This window comes from Prorops nasuta, unplaced genomic scaffold (genome assembly GCF_024137725.1).
Source record: "Prorops nasuta isolate Cenicafe-Biocafe unplaced genomic scaffold, Cenicafe_Pnas_1.2 PNAS00005, whole genome shotgun sequence".
NCBI lineage: Eukaryota > Metazoa > Arthropoda > Insecta > Hymenoptera > Bethylidae > Prorops > Prorops nasuta.
The window spans coordinates 4,287,021-4,303,115 of record NW_027116802.1 but is presented as its reverse complement, the minus strand read 5'-3'; the positions used below and the strand labels follow the sequence as shown (position 1 = coordinate 4,303,115).

The 16,095-nt window shown below is 42.3% G+C and overlaps 1 protein-coding gene across 3 annotated transcripts; it reads left to right on the top strand.

Moving 5' to 3' along the window:
- Positions 1 to 387: 387 nt before the first annotated feature.
- Positions 388 to 16,080, top strand: LOC136773285 (phosphoinositide 3-kinase adapter protein 1-like). 3 transcript variants are annotated; one of them, XM_066726840.1, is made up of 15 exons: positions 388 to 691; positions 1,976 to 2,018; positions 2,417 to 2,870; positions 3,389 to 3,642; positions 11,639 to 11,801; positions 11,897 to 12,287; positions 12,350 to 12,646; positions 12,729 to 12,864; positions 12,925 to 13,115; positions 13,200 to 13,272; positions 13,333 to 13,659; positions 13,727 to 14,149; positions 14,232 to 14,651; positions 14,733 to 15,335; positions 15,422 to 16,080. In XM_066726840.1, the coding sequence occupies exons 2-15, from the start codon at positions 2,009 to 2,011 to the stop codon at positions 15,436 to 15,438; spliced, it is 3,759 nt and encodes a 1,252-aa protein (XP_066582937.1). In that variant the 5' UTR covers positions 388 to 691; positions 1,976 to 2,008; the 3' UTR covers positions 15,439 to 16,080. The 3 variants fall into 3 exon arrangements, with proteins under 3 accessions (XP_066582937.1, XP_066582938.1, XP_066582939.1); XM_066726841.1 differs by having other exon boundaries at positions 1,958 to 2,018; XM_066726842.1 differs by lacking the exons at positions 388 to 691; positions 1,976 to 2,018; positions 2,417 to 2,870; positions 3,389 to 3,642 and adding an exon at positions 9,401 to 9,685 and having other exon boundaries at positions 15,422 to 16,079.
- Positions 16,081 to 16,095: the final 15 nt, after the last annotated feature.

Genomic DNA, 16,095 nt, shown 5'->3' with positions numbered 1-16,095 from the left:
GCATGTATATAAAAGTTAATAAGGTTACTATTTATTTGCTTCTCCGACAATTAAGAGAACAATGGAATTTTGTTGATTGACAGGAAGCTCGCAAGTATACTGGTAAGTTTAAGGTCTGAATGGATTTGGAAGAGCTTATGATAAATCTCAGTCTAATTGGCGCAGAGAGGCAGAGAGGGTCTGGCTGGCTTGGGTTGGCTTGGGTCTCGAAATAGTCGGGCGCACGTGGCCGTTTCTTAAACAGAGAGGTTGCTTGCGGTGCCAGCAGATGCGTGGGTGCTCGAGGGAGGGGGAATGGAAATGGTCGGGGGGGGGGGGGGGGGGAGAGGAGAGCACGAGGACGCGACTCACATGGCGTACTGTCAGTGTTACTCGATCAGCAAACGCTGTAAGTGCTCCCTTTTGCACAGTGCTAGTTTCAACCAAGAAGCGTTCCTTCATTCGGATTTTCATCCAATCATTTTCTCGAATTTTCCAAAACACAAGAAAGGCAGCTGCGATGTCTCCGCGAATCTCCCATTTTTCCCCGCGCTCTCCGCTCAAGAATCGCTAATATTGGATTCGTTCCTTCCTGTGATCCTATTGTTGCATTAACGACCTTGGAAAATGCTTGACGATTCTCGCGGATAATCCGCTTGAAGACATCACCCCCCCACCCTCCCCACCCCCGGCCACTCTCGTTGAGATCCAGGTGAGTCTTGAAAACTTTTGCAAATCTTGTATACAAAAGCTCCCTCGCGATTCATTATTTACAATAACGAGAGAGAAAACTCGCAGTCTGAATTCAATGAAAAGTAATCGCCTTGAGGCTCGCGGTGGCTTCTGAAAATATTTTCGTCAGAGCGTTCCGATCTAATATTAGATCTTGACAGTCGAACTTGAACAGATCTCTCAGGCTGCAAATTTCAGTGAAAAACTCTCTTGCCAACTTTCCTCGAGGCTTTGAGAGATGTTTTCCTTTCGCTGAAATGGATTATACTTGCGCGAGTAATAATTGTGCAGGTATTAAACTCTATTTTTAGTTTTTATATATGCAAGAGGAACGGGTTTGTACGACGAGAAAAGTCTTTAAGGGTGAGGAGGTGGGAGGGAGAGATGCTAAGAAAGGGAAAAAAATGACATAACGAGGGGGAATAGCGAGTGCAAGCATCTGGTAAAATTACTAAAATGAGTAGCGCGTGCCCAAGCGGTACTATATATGCTTCTGTACTACCACAACGATTCACCGGAAGTCTGTTCGGCAGGTGCAGCACTGGCGGATTTATTAATGTACTTGCATCGGCGGAGAGAAAAAAAAGAAAAAAATTAGCAATTGGCAATCGCTTTCTGCACAGCGACACTAAAAATAAAACAGCATTTTAGGGCATATCGAGTTTTCAGCCAGAATCGATAAACACACCGTGGAAAATTCATGGAAAGTCTATACGAAGCTTTCTCTCGCTCCTCGATGCTTCCATGGACTCGAATGACATCCGAAAATAGCGCGTTGCACGAGCCACAAGGCGCGAAAGCTCCGAGGGAAAATGGAAGAAAAAGAAAAATGGCCGCGAATTTTCTTGCCCTCTGGCCATAGTAGAATAAAACGTGTTTACTCGCAAAATTTTCCTTTGGTTGTACACTTTTACGCGGTAGGAATTCGATTCGCTCTTTCGAGCACTCTATACAGCATGGCTCTAGCTTTGTTCGATGATGGATTATATACTTTCAATAGGAAGATTTTTATCGAAGATAAAACTTGCGTTCTACATAGATTATACATTTTATACATACCGTACTATATCACGATAATTCATACGTGACGCTGGAAACGGGGAAAGCACGAGTGATACGATTTCGCCCACGTTCCTGCGCTAAATTAAGCGTTTAGCCGCGTTTTCGAGCAAATGAATGAAATCCTTGGCTAAGCCACACCGATGAGGTACGCAGCTACGTTTTAATGGAACAATTTATTTCATAGATCTTCCATCTATTCCAGGAATCCCACTCCGGGACAGGACAAAGCTTCGACATGGCTCTGGGTAAGCACGCATGTTTCACAACAATTCCTACGATATTATAAATCATCCAATTCCTAAGAGGAAGCTCATCGTTGAAGGATTTCGATTTGCATTCGTTGCGAAGCTCGCGAATCGCGCGGCACGATCGGAGATGTGGATGTTACGCGTGTGGATAGAGAGGGAAAGTGTGTAAATGTGTGAGAGAGCAACATCCGGTAGCAGGCACCGTAGCCGCCAAGGGTTTAGCTCGACGCACGATGCGGAGTCTCGAAACTTTCCACTATTGCCGCTCAGTCTTCGAAGAAACCTTCAACGCGACAGAGCCGACTCCGAGGAGAATAATTAAAAATTCTATCGCTTCTATTGGCAGTATTGATAAAAGAATTCAGAGAAATTTAATAAAGCCTCTATGTTGACAGACAATCCCTCGTATTTCTCGGTATCGGCCGAGTGTCAACAAAGCAGCCGAGCGAGCGACTCAGCGAAGAGTCGAGCGTCGGGTCTCGGTGGTTTGTTTAGAAGGAGGTCCTGCAAGAGGGAGACGGAGAGCAGTAACGCTCCAGTGACCAATCAGAAGAAAGGATTGAGGAGTCTGTTTAGATCCGTGAGTGCTTGCCAGGCGGATGAAAGGACCCGGCAATTGTTGAGGGGCGAGCCTAGGCCAGAGGATATAGCGCCACCGTCTCCTTATTTATCGCACAAGAAGACCGAGCCTCGCAGGAGAACCGGAAGAGAAGCAAGATTGTTGAAATCCAACAGTGAATTGTTGTGCAGCGATATGGTTTATTGCCAGCCTGCCGTGGCCGGTGGCGTCCTCGACGACGAGGACCACGATGACGCTGGCGAGGTCTTCCTCGGTCACGGGGATGCAAGGTATGTACCACCTCCACTTGCACTTCCACTGCTCTATTTATATATAAAGTCTCGTTAACGGGATCCCTCACGCCTTCTTTGTCGACAGTTAAAGTCAATAAACAATTAGTTTAATAAAATTCAAATGCGAAGCAAATTGAACAATCGGGCGTTTGTAGGACAATGTGCCAGTCCTAACGAGTCAAACGAACTTAAAAACACTCAAATTAGTTGAAAAATAACGCTGTACCATTGTGCCGCGTTCTTGAAGAGAGGTTACTTTTGGTTATATCCACTTCAAGAACGCGGGACAGTGGTACAGCGTTATTCTTCATTCGATTTGAATTTTTTTAATCTCGATTGACTCGTTAGAATTGGCACCTTGTCATAAAGAAGCCCGTTTTTGCAATTTGCTTCGCATTTGACTTTTATTAAACGAATTTTTTATTGACTTGTACTGTCGGTGAAGCTCGCGTGAGGGATCCCGTTAATAGCGAATAAACAAAATTAACCCTATACGTATACACGCTTATATACAGGTATTACAATTTATCATCGAGCTTGAATAAATCCAGCAAAGCCGATCGAAGGAGGCACTCGATAGGTGGAAGCTTCTTGAGCAGGGAAAGGATCACGACGCACACGCATTTTCTCGACACGAATATCACGGTACCGGAAGACGTTGCTCCTCCTATTCCGCTGGAGATCCCCGAAGAGAGAGACTGCGTCGATGGAGTCGCGATCCCGTCCAAGACTAGAAGACGAAAACGACGTGGAGCCTCCTTTGGAAAAGGTCAGTATATAGAAATTCTATTTGCTTTGGATTTGCCTGTGTCATCGCCGTTCCCACGGGATATGGAATATATTCTAGACCCGCATGAACGCCCGCGTTGTTCAGACCCAACGTCCACTTGTCAGCTCGAATGCCTTCGTGTGTGCATTATCGTTCTACTCACTCGACTGCTTAGTCAATTTTTATATCCCCTGCTGTCTTCCCCTCCCCCCCCCCCCCCCACTTCAACCCCTACAAACAAGTCAATATAATCGAAATTCAACGCATCGGTGCTTCGAATAAATACGGCGCACGACTGCTTTCTTCTCATAATATCTTGCTCCGTATCTCGAAAAGTTACTGATACATGCATAAGATACAAATGGATGATAGAAAGCTCGCCCTTATCGAAGCACGGGTAATCTTCGGATAAGAGAGGCTGGCGAAGAATTTCGTTTGTTTTCTTCGATATATCGTGTGTTTATTATACGCGTGTATATATACAGTAAAAAGAAGAAAATTTGCCGAAAGGTACAAGAAAGTTTTTCTTCAGTTTTATTATTCCGTGCAACCGGGCTTGTCCTCGGACACTTTAAAATGTCGTTAAATTTCGTGTAACGATGCGCGGTCCGTCGTACGTTCTCTGAATTTGATAAAAGCCCGCAGGAATTCTCGGTAAAACTCGACAATATTACCAGGGGTAGGGGGAAGGGGGGGGCAGAAATTTGGTTAAAAGATATGGAAAAAGAATAAAAAGATAAATAGGGGGGGGGGGGTGGTCGATGTTAGTGTTTTGAATCGGGATTGCAGTAGCTTAGGAAAGAGTGGGAAAGGGGGGGGGAGTCTGCTGGGGAGAATTCCTGGAAGTTTAGAACTGTTACTTGTAAGTTGAGAAGCCTGGCGGGTTCGTGTGTTGGTTTTCGTTGTTTCTTACCGAGAAGGACGGTTCGTTTACCAGCCACGTGTTTTTCGTTAATCGAAGCCAGAACCGTGAGGGAGTTTATATATGCGCACGCGACTCCCCAGCTTCCCAAAGCTAATATTTTTCACGCGTGAAACGAAAAGTTCAACAGATCGAAGCAGCCCTATCCTTGAAGAAATACACGTTGCGCCTAATTATTATTCCATGCTCCAAACGAGTCCGGCAAACGCACGAAACTTGACAAATTCCGTGAGTTAATATTATTCATGGGAAAAGAAAGTCGATCGGGAAAATATCGAATACACGGAGGGAATTTTTACCGAACGTGCAAAACTTTGAACCGGATACGAGTTGAGAATTGCTTTGCTCTGTGTAGAGTAAAGGGTCGGAGATGAGATGGGCTGTCAGCTTCCGGTTTACGTTCCCGTAAAGTCTTCTTCTTCTTCTTATAAACACGTGCACAGCTTCGGTGACAACTCGTGCTACGCCAACAATGAGCCTGCATCCCAGATTTTTCTCAATTCTCTAAAACACATTTTTACGGCCCAACTCGGCTACCGAATCAGTTCCAACTCGTGTCTCGTAAAACCTATTATATGACATACATATTTATGACGCAACGATCACGAAAGGATAGAAAAGCGAGAGAGAGAGAGAGAGAGTTGGTCTAAAGATAGCGGTCGATAACCGTGATATTAAGCATTCCGTTGGCAAGCTTTCCATCCGTACCTATACTCCGCTTCCCGGTGCGGGACACGCATCTACGATTTCCGGTCCCGGTGTGCTGCATCTACCGTAATCCGCAACCTCGTCCGTTTACGATCCCGTTTCCGGCAACTCCAAAATGGCTGCAGGAAGTCACCCAACGATTCGTCCATCATCCTCCCAAGAAAAGCCCCGATAGAAACCATTTCGCAAAACGACCAGGATTCCCAATGACTATATACGTCGCGTGAATCGAGATGAGAACACCTGTGAAATCGCTCAAATCGTCCAGACCTACCTTTCATATATATATATATATATCTGTGTGTGTGCGCTCCAAATACGAATTTCTCTTCCATCCCTGATACCATATACGTATTATTTACCATGTATATACGAACACGTGTGTATGTATATATATGTGTGTGCGTGTGTCCCGTTTTCAGCAGGAGATTCGGGCATCGAGCCAGTATGACATTATATTTTCTTATTACGTTCATTCAATGAGATTCTCTCAACGTCCATTCAACGAACCGAAAGTTTCACCCCGGCTAGAAGATTATCCCTGGAAATTCTATACTTTCGATTAAAATTGGACACCCTGTATAGATATTTATCGAGGTTGAATGGACATATCATCCAGCGCATTTAACGAGCGCTGATTGGTCAATACGCGATGTCCGGCGGTGAGATTTGTCGGAGGACCGGAAGTTATCTTTGTCCCGAACTATCTTCAATAATTCCACTCGATTATTCCCATTCTAGGAAAACAATAATCTTTCCTGTTTTCTATTTCTAGCCTCGTCTCTCGGAACAATGCCATAGGATGAGTAATCCGTCTTTGCTCGGTCGTGTTTACAATTTTGTGGGACTAATGACTTTGGAATTTGTTGCATGCACATTGTGCATGTAGAAACTAGAGTAAACACTGGGAGGGAGGAAGATGGGATCTATTGACTGTCAAATTAATCTAATGAAATCTAATCCATTCTTGGTCAGTTCTGTTTACAATTTTGCGGGACTAATGACTTTGGAATTTGTTGCATATATTGTACATGTACAAACAAGGGTAAACACAGGGAGGGGGAGGAAGATGAAATCTATCGACTGTGTAAAATAAATCTAATGAGATCCAACCCATTCTTGGTCAATCCCGTTTCTATTTTTATAGCTTTAATGACTTTGGAGTTTGTTGCAGTATATGATATACACAACATGATGTGTATATATGTATTGTACGCTTACATGTTTGAGTAAACCCTGGAAGTTGGGAGATCCGAAATTGATTAATTAATCTAATGACATTTCATCCATTCTTGGTCAGTTCCGTCTACATTTTTATAGGGCTAATGACTTCGGAATTTAATGCATACTACGTGTGTATGTGTATCGCACGCTTACATATTTAAGCACAAACTCTGGGAGTTGGAAGATCGAAATTGATAAATTAATCTAATGACATTTAATCCATTCTTGACCCGTCGTGTTTATATTTTTGCAGGACTAATAACTTTGGAATTTGTCGCACGGTATATATACACTATCCGTATTGTACATACTCGTGTGTACACAAGCAAACACTAGGAGTGAGGAAGATCGAAACCCATCGGCTAATTAATCATTGCCTATTAAGTTTGCCACTCTGCATCTTAATTAATCACTGTTATTGCTCCCTTGCAGTCCACTAATTAAGTATATAGCTACTACGTAAATTATTATTTGTTCAGACGTCGTCCTACGAAAGTTGTGTTGGACAAATTTCTAATTAATTATCGCGTCGCTTGGAAAAATGGAATTCTTTCGGCACGGCTTACATCAATCTCGGGAATTTGTTTTCAAGAGCGATTCTGCTTGTTTGTTCGCGAGAAGAGCGAAAGAGAGAAGATGGCGGATGGCGGATGGTTTCGCCTCTGGTAGGCTAATTTTAAACGCGGCGCAACGCTCTTTCCTGACGGACAAGCGGCGTTTCAGCCTGATGGTGAAAGCTGCACAGCGATAGGCCTGCCTTTTTTCAGCAAAATTCTATGTTCGATCGCACCGGGACCGTTAATTATCAATTGGCGCACGGTTCGGCCAAGGACGATCCCTCCTCTGCTTATCGGGTTAGCAGCTTCAAAACGATGTTACACCTTCAATTTCCAGTTGGAGGAAAAAACTGAATTCCTGCTGCAATACGAGACAAGCTTCTCGGCTCTTAGACAAGCAGGAATTTTGCAGCTTCATGCTCCGCACGTAACGAGAAACAACGTGCACACCCCTCTCCCTTATTTACGATTATTATACAAATGCTATTTATACAACCTTCGACGACTTTTCCCATTTCTATTCCTATCGTCTGTGACGGTGATAACACTATTAAAAATAATGAATTTGTATAGTTGGAAACTAGTGATCACTTTGCATCATACGTGCATGTATACACTGTGAATTATAACGAGAGTCTACGTAGTTATATACTCTAATATTGGAGAAACAAAAAGTCAATTACCGAGCTATTATTTCACCGGAGTTTTGTATTTTTACGGATTAATACAAAGCGCGCGCTTTTTTCCTCATATTTACTATTTTTAAACCAATGCTATTTGTATACAAGCTTTTAACAACTTTTCCTATTTCTATCACTATCGTATGTATGCGATAGTGATAGCAGTATTAAAAATAAATTCGTGTACAGTCTCAATGAAAGATCTCTTTCCATGATATACATATACATATACACAGTGAGCGACAACGACAGCGTGCTCAATTTAGCATTGATTAATCAATGATCAATGTACACTAATTGAAAAATTCTCAACTACTACGTTGTATTGCTATCTTAGGGAATATTCCTATTTCGACGGATTATACCCCGTTGAGTAAGCATAAAAAAGCATGGTTCTTGCGCGGGGTTTTAAGAAAATGTATTATTTATTAGGAGGATGGCTCAACAGAACCGTCTGTCAGACGCTGATGAGAAGAGTTTGATATACGCCGTCGTCGTACGTTTCTTCATTCTTCAGATAAGATTGTTCGTTCAGTGAACGAGGGAGAGCAGCTCTCTTCTCCGATTTCGTAATTGGGCTGCAGCAATTTTTGCATTAGACCAGTTTTACCGAGGGACGATTCTCGTTCGGCGCTACTAGCCAACTGTATATACCATTTATATATATATAGCATATATTGTATACTGTAGGGTGATTGTTCTTTGTTTCTAAAAGAGAAAGGGAGAGGGGAGAAATTTGTGAATAACATATATAGATATATAGATATAAGAGAACTGAGTGCGCTCACCGTTAGAGAAAATGTAAAAATAAGATGCTTTTGAGATTAGGCGCCGGAGATAAGGAGGTATCGTTATAGGATAAGCATGATGTTTGTCTGCGGAGAATGGGCCTCAACCGTAAAAGACCTTTGGAGAGATCAACGGAAACGAGAACGATAAGCGTTGCCCTTTAAAACCTTCTTCAAGTAGAATTTCGATCCTTACGTTCAATGGGGCCCCTGTTGCATCTACGAACTTATGTCAGTTATGACTTAATTCAATTCTTCTTCCATTCCATGCCCCTTTATTAAAAGTTTTCTCTTCTCATTTCTCTTCGTTGCTTTATTGTATAATACCACTATCTTATAAATTCTAGCAGGTTTTCGATTTCGCTCGACACTCGCGTACCTTATAAAATAGAATTATTCGATTCCTCCTACCCCGTGATCCTATATAGCAGACGCTTTTCCACTCGGTACGTTTACTTTATACGAATTGCTGGTGGATCGTGCAAAAAAGCCTGTCTCTTATTGAAGAGGAGCGAGCGGAGGGCTCAAGTGGCGTGGGATATCATTTGTACCATGTAGTTGAATTAAAGGGTGAAGGAATGGAATTTTGAAAAAATACTGACGAGATAAGCAACGAGGAAGAAGAACACGAACGATAAGAGAATGCGAAAGAGGAGGAAGCAAAAGCAGAAGACAATTTAGTGCGCAGGCGCCGGAGCTTACAGCCCACTAGCGCTAAACTGGCGAAAGCAGCAACTGGCAGCAACTGGAACTGTCTGGAACTGGCTGAGGCTGACTAGTGCCGCTGTAGTGGAAGAAGTGGTGGACTAACAGCGGTCAGTCAGTAGTAGAGTGAGTAGGCTGAGTAGGCAGCATTCAGCAATGCGTTAGTAACGATAGGGAGACCGGTGCCATCGCTTCCCTCCCTGCCTGCCAGTTTCTCTCACGATCCACGATAATCGTGTAAAACTCGAAAGTCTCTGCAATCAAATACTATCAACGATATATACAGACCCCCACCCTCCTCCTATCCTTCTATTCCTCCTCCTCGACCAACTCTTATCGTAATTCTTTAATATGAGCCTATTCCGCTGAAAAATTAAAATTCTTTTGTGCGGTGAACATACAGAAATAAAATGAGGATCCAGGAGGAGATTTACGCGAAAAAGAGCGCCGAGTATTTTGGTGAGTCTCTGCAAGCTTTATTATTGTTTCTTCGCGGATTAGACAATAATAAAATTGTATAGGTAGTTTGCGAAACGAATAGTTTAAGAAATTGAAGAGATAATTAAGGGACGAAGAATAATAATTGGAAAAACGTTAGCTATTATGAGCGAGTTGAGTTGGAGTTGAGTAAAGTGGATGAGGGGGGAACCTTCCGAGAAATCCAACAATAAATTGTGATAGCGGCCGTTTCTCATAAATGCTATTAAACTATTCAGAGGAAACTTTCATTATTTACATCTTTCTTCGCGAGAATCTTCTTGGAAAAGATGTAATGGATGCAGCTATACCCATCGAATATCAATGAGAGCTCTTCTACCATCTTCGATTTCGCTATTTCTCACCTTTCTTTCTACCTTGAACGTACCATAGATTCTCTCACAATATTAACTTTTGCCACGTATCAAATTCGTTCCAGTTGATTTCTCGTTGTTCGCGTCATTTCTATACGTAAACGCAGTAAGTTTTCCGCATCCAAGAATTCAGTAGATGGCGAATTCGCAGTGCTCACAGCTGGAAGAGGATCGGGGGGCTGCAGAAGAGACGTAATTCTAATTATGGTCATGGGCAGACAGACAGACAGATCCAAAAGCAACGGGAAACGGCACGCGACGAGGCTTGCATTTATGAAGCGCCGGCTGCCGCTCCGGGGTTTTAGTCGACGCGAGAGGGTAGGGGAAGAAGAAGCTACTCGTTTATGCTCGCCATGCTCGGCTCACGCTTCCCTCCACCGTGGTACAAGCATCGAAGGACAAATAATCTTCCCTGCCAGATCTGCTCTTGTGTTTATTTCTTTTTATCTCGTACCCCATGCCACCCACATATCCCCACCTCGGTACTCCCTGCAGCTATTCCTCGAACAATCTCGATGGCCATTCGTCGCAAACGTTGACGTCGAACAATTAATTTCTGCAACAGTAATTAGCCGCCAATTTATCAAATCTTCACCGACTATAACTTTCACACGGATAAGTTTTTTCTTTTTTCCTATATATATATATATATATTTATATATAATTACACACCGAGAGAAAAACAGTTCTAACGAAAGCGATGAGAGCCATTTATGGTCCACGTGCGAAATTCAGCAGTAACGCAGAACGCTACGAACACTGCAGTGACTTCTAACGATTATTACCCAGTTTCCTGTTCGTGCGCCAACTACAAAATACGCTCGCGCGCCTATAATTCGTTCTACGAGCGGAAAGGAAACTTCGGAACCGGAAACCAAAGCGTTAGACGTTTGCCGTCACGTGCCTCACGTTCCCAATGAAGAACCTGGCTTGAAACTTCTCCCACTGTTCGATTAACACGTGCTTCGTCTACTAAAGCACCAGTGCAGCCTTATTTACACAATAAATTGATGAGCTTTCCTAGCAACAGCTCTCGATTCAATTTCACTCTTCGCTCTGTTGCCGTTGAACTATTCTAACGAATCTTATTATTATGACTATTACTAACAATATCCCAGCTAGCAAACAAAATTCTTTTTAAATATTCGTGGACCTCTGGTTTATGAAACAAAACAGATATTTTCTCTCGAACTCTTTAAGAATTCGAAAAAAAAAAAAAAAATGTACCATGAGAGTTGAGGAAACTCACTTTTTACCTTTTCAAATTAAAACTCTTAAAGGATTCTTCTTACACTATAGCCGAGTTAGCTATACGCAAGAGGGTTTACGTAAGTATATTATAATCAAGCAGAGGCTTAATCATCAACGACTCCAATGACGTTAAGCCTGAAATTCGATGACGCCAAGGGACTTTCGAAAAGAATAATAATCGAATAATGATTCTTTTGTACTATCAGAGATACCCATATCTCATTCGAGATTCTTTTTATACCTCATTCACACTTTCCACGACTGATAAACTATAATTTCCTTCTAATTGTTTCGCTTGGATTCGTTGCAGGCTCCCACTCGACACTGTCATCCACCAATGAGGAGATCCAGCAGTTAAACGACGATGTCGTCTTTGTGTCGAGCAAAGAAAGCGAAGCTGCGAATTTATGGATCAACTATTTGACAGCGTGCTTCGAGCAAATCAGCCGACAACAGGGTAGACCACCCTTTAGGTTAGTTAAATCCTTTAATTTTTTTTCAATTAGTGCAATATTAATTAGCCGCCTTGATGGATCTTCGATAATTTTATTTGTTGTATTTGCTACAGGGTGAAACAAGCCACCGTGGAAGAGTCGTGTGCAACGAGCGTTCTTGACGGAGTGCAGAAATCTCGACTACAAATCATCGTGGTATGCCCGGTCCTTCTGGAAAGAGCCGGAAGTCAAGCCGAGCAAGTTTCCATTTTAACTAAACGCCTGATACCGGAAAGGGTACTAGGTATGATGCTCGGCGTTCATGAGAGTCACGTAAACGAAACCCAGAAAGCATCCTTGGTTACTTACCATCGTTGGAACAAGTTCTTTGTTAAGGATCAGGACGAAACGTTCGTCGGAGAGTTCCTCAGAGAAGCTCTCTCCATTTTAGGCACTGTTTCTGCTGCCTCCAGCCTTAAAAGTGATAAAACTGCCTTCTCTGTTCATCCTAAAAAAGTTAAACTGGTAGGATTCGAAGGAAACCACAAAGAATCGAGTGGTATTTTATTTGATTGGTTTTATTACAGAGTCAGAATAGGGTAATCGCTTTGTTAAACGAGCCGCTCCACCCTGAAGACAACGTGGTGGTTAGCGTGGATCGCTGCGGGGAATCTTTAGACGTGGCCAGTGTGAAGAGGAGGAATCCTTACACTCTCCAGTTCTCCATCCCGGAAAGATGCCTCGACGTCTCTATGCTCATCGGGGTTCGAATTTTCAGGAATGGATGTCCTTTAGGGGTACGTCAGATCAAATGCGAGAGTAGACTCAGAGAACTCGACCAAATTCTCAGGGCGCACGATAATCCTCTCGAATTCATATGCCAGGTATAATGAGAACAAACAGCATTATAAGGATTGATAGGAATTTCCTTCTAATTTACTAATTACCAATTTTCATTCCATGTAGACCTTTGGTTTCAACCCTGGAGATCGTGAGCAACTGGACAGTTGGATGGTCCACGCTTTTCAACGAAACATACCACCGAATTTCAACCTTTTATCGACTCCTAGCGGCATGGTTCACACGCACAAGAATCAATCTAGTAATTATTCGTAAGACAAGGAATCTGGATGATAATAATTGTTGATAATTTATTTGTCAGGTCCGGAGGAGAATCCAACGTTGCTGCATTTCGCTGCACGTTTCGGTTTGGAAAGATTAGCCTGGCAGCTTTTGGAATGTCCTGGAGGCGACGTGGCGTGTGAGTTAAGGAACGTGGCCGAGCTGACGCCAGCCGAACTTGCAGAAAAATCAGGCCACGCCAGACTAGCTCATCAATTACGAAGTCATATGGTATAAATATGTACTTTTATTAGTCCTCGCGCGTCTTTGATTTGTGCAAATTCGTTTTAACGCTTTTCCACTCTGTCTCGACAGCAAATGAACGAATTCAGCAACGTGTACAGCTACGTCAAAGTCATAAGTGAAAAAGCATCTGATACCACTGAAGGTGAGTTAAAATTTAATCTGACCGTCGAAGCATGAGATTTCAATTGGGAGTGATTCTCAGTTAAGCACCCGTCGACTAAGAGAAGCAACTCGATGGGTACGGGAGACAATCATAAAGAGACTAAGGGGAAAGATGAGACGAATGAGAAAGAAGATTATTGTAGACCAAGAGCACTGAGCGACGCTTATTCAGTTCCGCCAGCGGCAAGACCAGTTACGAGTTTGTTTCTTCCTGGTGTTGCGGGTACTCCGCTTACTGCCAACAGTCCCATAGGCACTGACTACTCGATTGTTCCACCACCGATGCCTGTCGAACCTGTGTCCAGTACCGACAACAGCTTTCGTCCTTCGTCTCTGCAAGGATACGTCAGGATGTGTCCTGCTCCAGGTAATTTTACACTTTTCGCACTTCTCACTTACCCACTACTGCAACTTAAATCACTGCGACTTTTCAGGAGGGGAAACTGAAGAGTCCAACGTAACCGGAAACGATCAAGCTGGGCACCACATGGATCAGACAGCCAAAGATACTGACTTCAATGCAGCAGCAGTAGTAGTAGCATCCTCCAGCAACAATTCTTATCCAGGAGTGTCGAAGAATGGATCTTTGAAACGAAAAGATCAAGCCTGCCCGCAAGACGAGCTTCTCGAAATTATCAACGATTTTAAAAACAATGTTTTTACTATTTCCGAAGTAGAGAGATTGGTGGACAATTGGAAGAATCGAAACGATGTTCAACAGAGCTTCAAGGATAAACAAAGACAGTTGATGGCCATGAGAGAAGAATATGAGAGAATTCAGAAGAGAATCAAGGATGATATGAGGGCTCCTACTCCTTTTGACAGGATAAGGAAATTCTTTTCAAAAGGAAAGAAGGGTGGGTCTCATTATTATTATTATTATTACTATTAAATAAATATAGTATTATTATTCTATTGATAATTCGTACAATAATTCAGATGGCAAAGACGCAATTCGCGCAAACGAAGAGATCGTATCGAAATTAGATGGTTCGACAAGTGGATTGGGAGATCACCGTCCAGTGAGCAGTTTGAGTCTGCGTAGCATTTCGAGCTCATCCTCGTCGGGACGTATGAGCATCGCAAGTGGTTGCAGCGGTGCCAGTCTCGGTGACAGTGGAACTCACTCTGATCCCGAGGACAAAAGGTTGCAAAGTCTCAGAGAGGACAAATCCAGCCTGCTAAACTACGAAATCCCACCAGCCCCCAAACCTTTCTCCAATAAATACTCGTCAACACCACGCTATACTCCATCTCCGCGCTGCCCTACAGAGGATAATCACTTTGACTTCCGTACTGCCTTGGCTCAGACAGATCAGTATTATTTATCCTTCCCAATGTCTGCATTATCATCAAATTGTAAGGAACTCGACCATCTTGATTAATTTCAATAACGCAAATCTGCAATAACTCTAAAGTACACCCTTATCTCTATTTCAGCTCTGAAGGAACAGGATGAACTTCCAACCCCTTGTTCGCCAAGCGACAATATTCTTGGGGATCGCCCTAAATTTAATTCAACCAATTACGTAAACGTCGAATCAAATTTGTCTCCGAAAATCATGCTCCGTCCTCCGACTGGATTGTGCATTCCTGCCAATTACACAAATATCGACCCAAGTAACGAGAAGGCACAAACTTTCCAAGAGCTTGCCCAAGTTCATAGAAATGACTCCGCAGAACCGATCACTGTTACGGAAACCACGACTGCCGATACAAATTCTGAAATGAAATCCACTAAGGAGATTTGCAGAAGCAATGGGGAAATTGAGAAGATTGTCGGAGAAACGTCCGGATCTGAGGAATCAAAAGATCCCGCAGAGATCATTGACACGGATCAACTGGACGGCGAACGATGGAACAACCAACCAATCAAGTCAAAGACTGAAAATGCCATCAGTAATGATAAAACGGAAACCTTGGATTCTGGCGAAGGAAAACCATTTCCAGATTATATGAATGTCACTACATGCTTAGCCGAAGACATTGATAAATCTGCCAACATCCCAAAGAAACGAATTGGTCCTCCAGTACCACCAAGAAGTATGTAATATGTTTAAGAAAGAAATATCAAATGATTCGAATCATTTAATTGGTGCTATTTCCTAATTTATATTTTACTGTTACAGCTACTTCCAGCAAGTAAATAAATATTTCATCTATGAATTGTTTATAAAATCCTAATCGAGTTTTAGCCGGTAGTATGTATAATAAAAAGACAAAATGCCTATAACTACAAAAGTATAATATTTCGGTGAGCGTTATTGTAAAAATCTGTAAAATGAATTATAATAGTTCTTATTTTTCAATTAATTCTTTTTACGTTGGATTTAAGTTATTGTATATGAGAGAGAGGGAGAGAGGGAGAGAGGGAGAGAGAGAGAGAGAGAGAGAGAGAGAGAGAGAATGAATTCGTGTACCATTGTGCATTTATAGCTCTTAATTAAGTAATATATCTATACATATACATAGAATATTAATTGTAATTTCTACTGGTAAATCAATTGAATCTAATTCTGTATAAAAATGTTTAGTTAGCATAGTAAGTTTATACTCTATAAAAGTCGAAGCTAGCAGCATAAAAGAATGATACGAGTTTGCTAAAGATTTAAAAGTACTATCTAATATGCAAATCAAATAGACATGACTGGTCGTCCTCGAGATCAAACGGGATACTCCCAAGAATCTCATTACGTAATATTAGAGGACGAGCTGACTGTAACTTTTGTATAATTGATATATGCAGTTAAATAATAAAAAAATCATCGAACAAACCACAATTATTTCTAGTTTCTTCACTTTT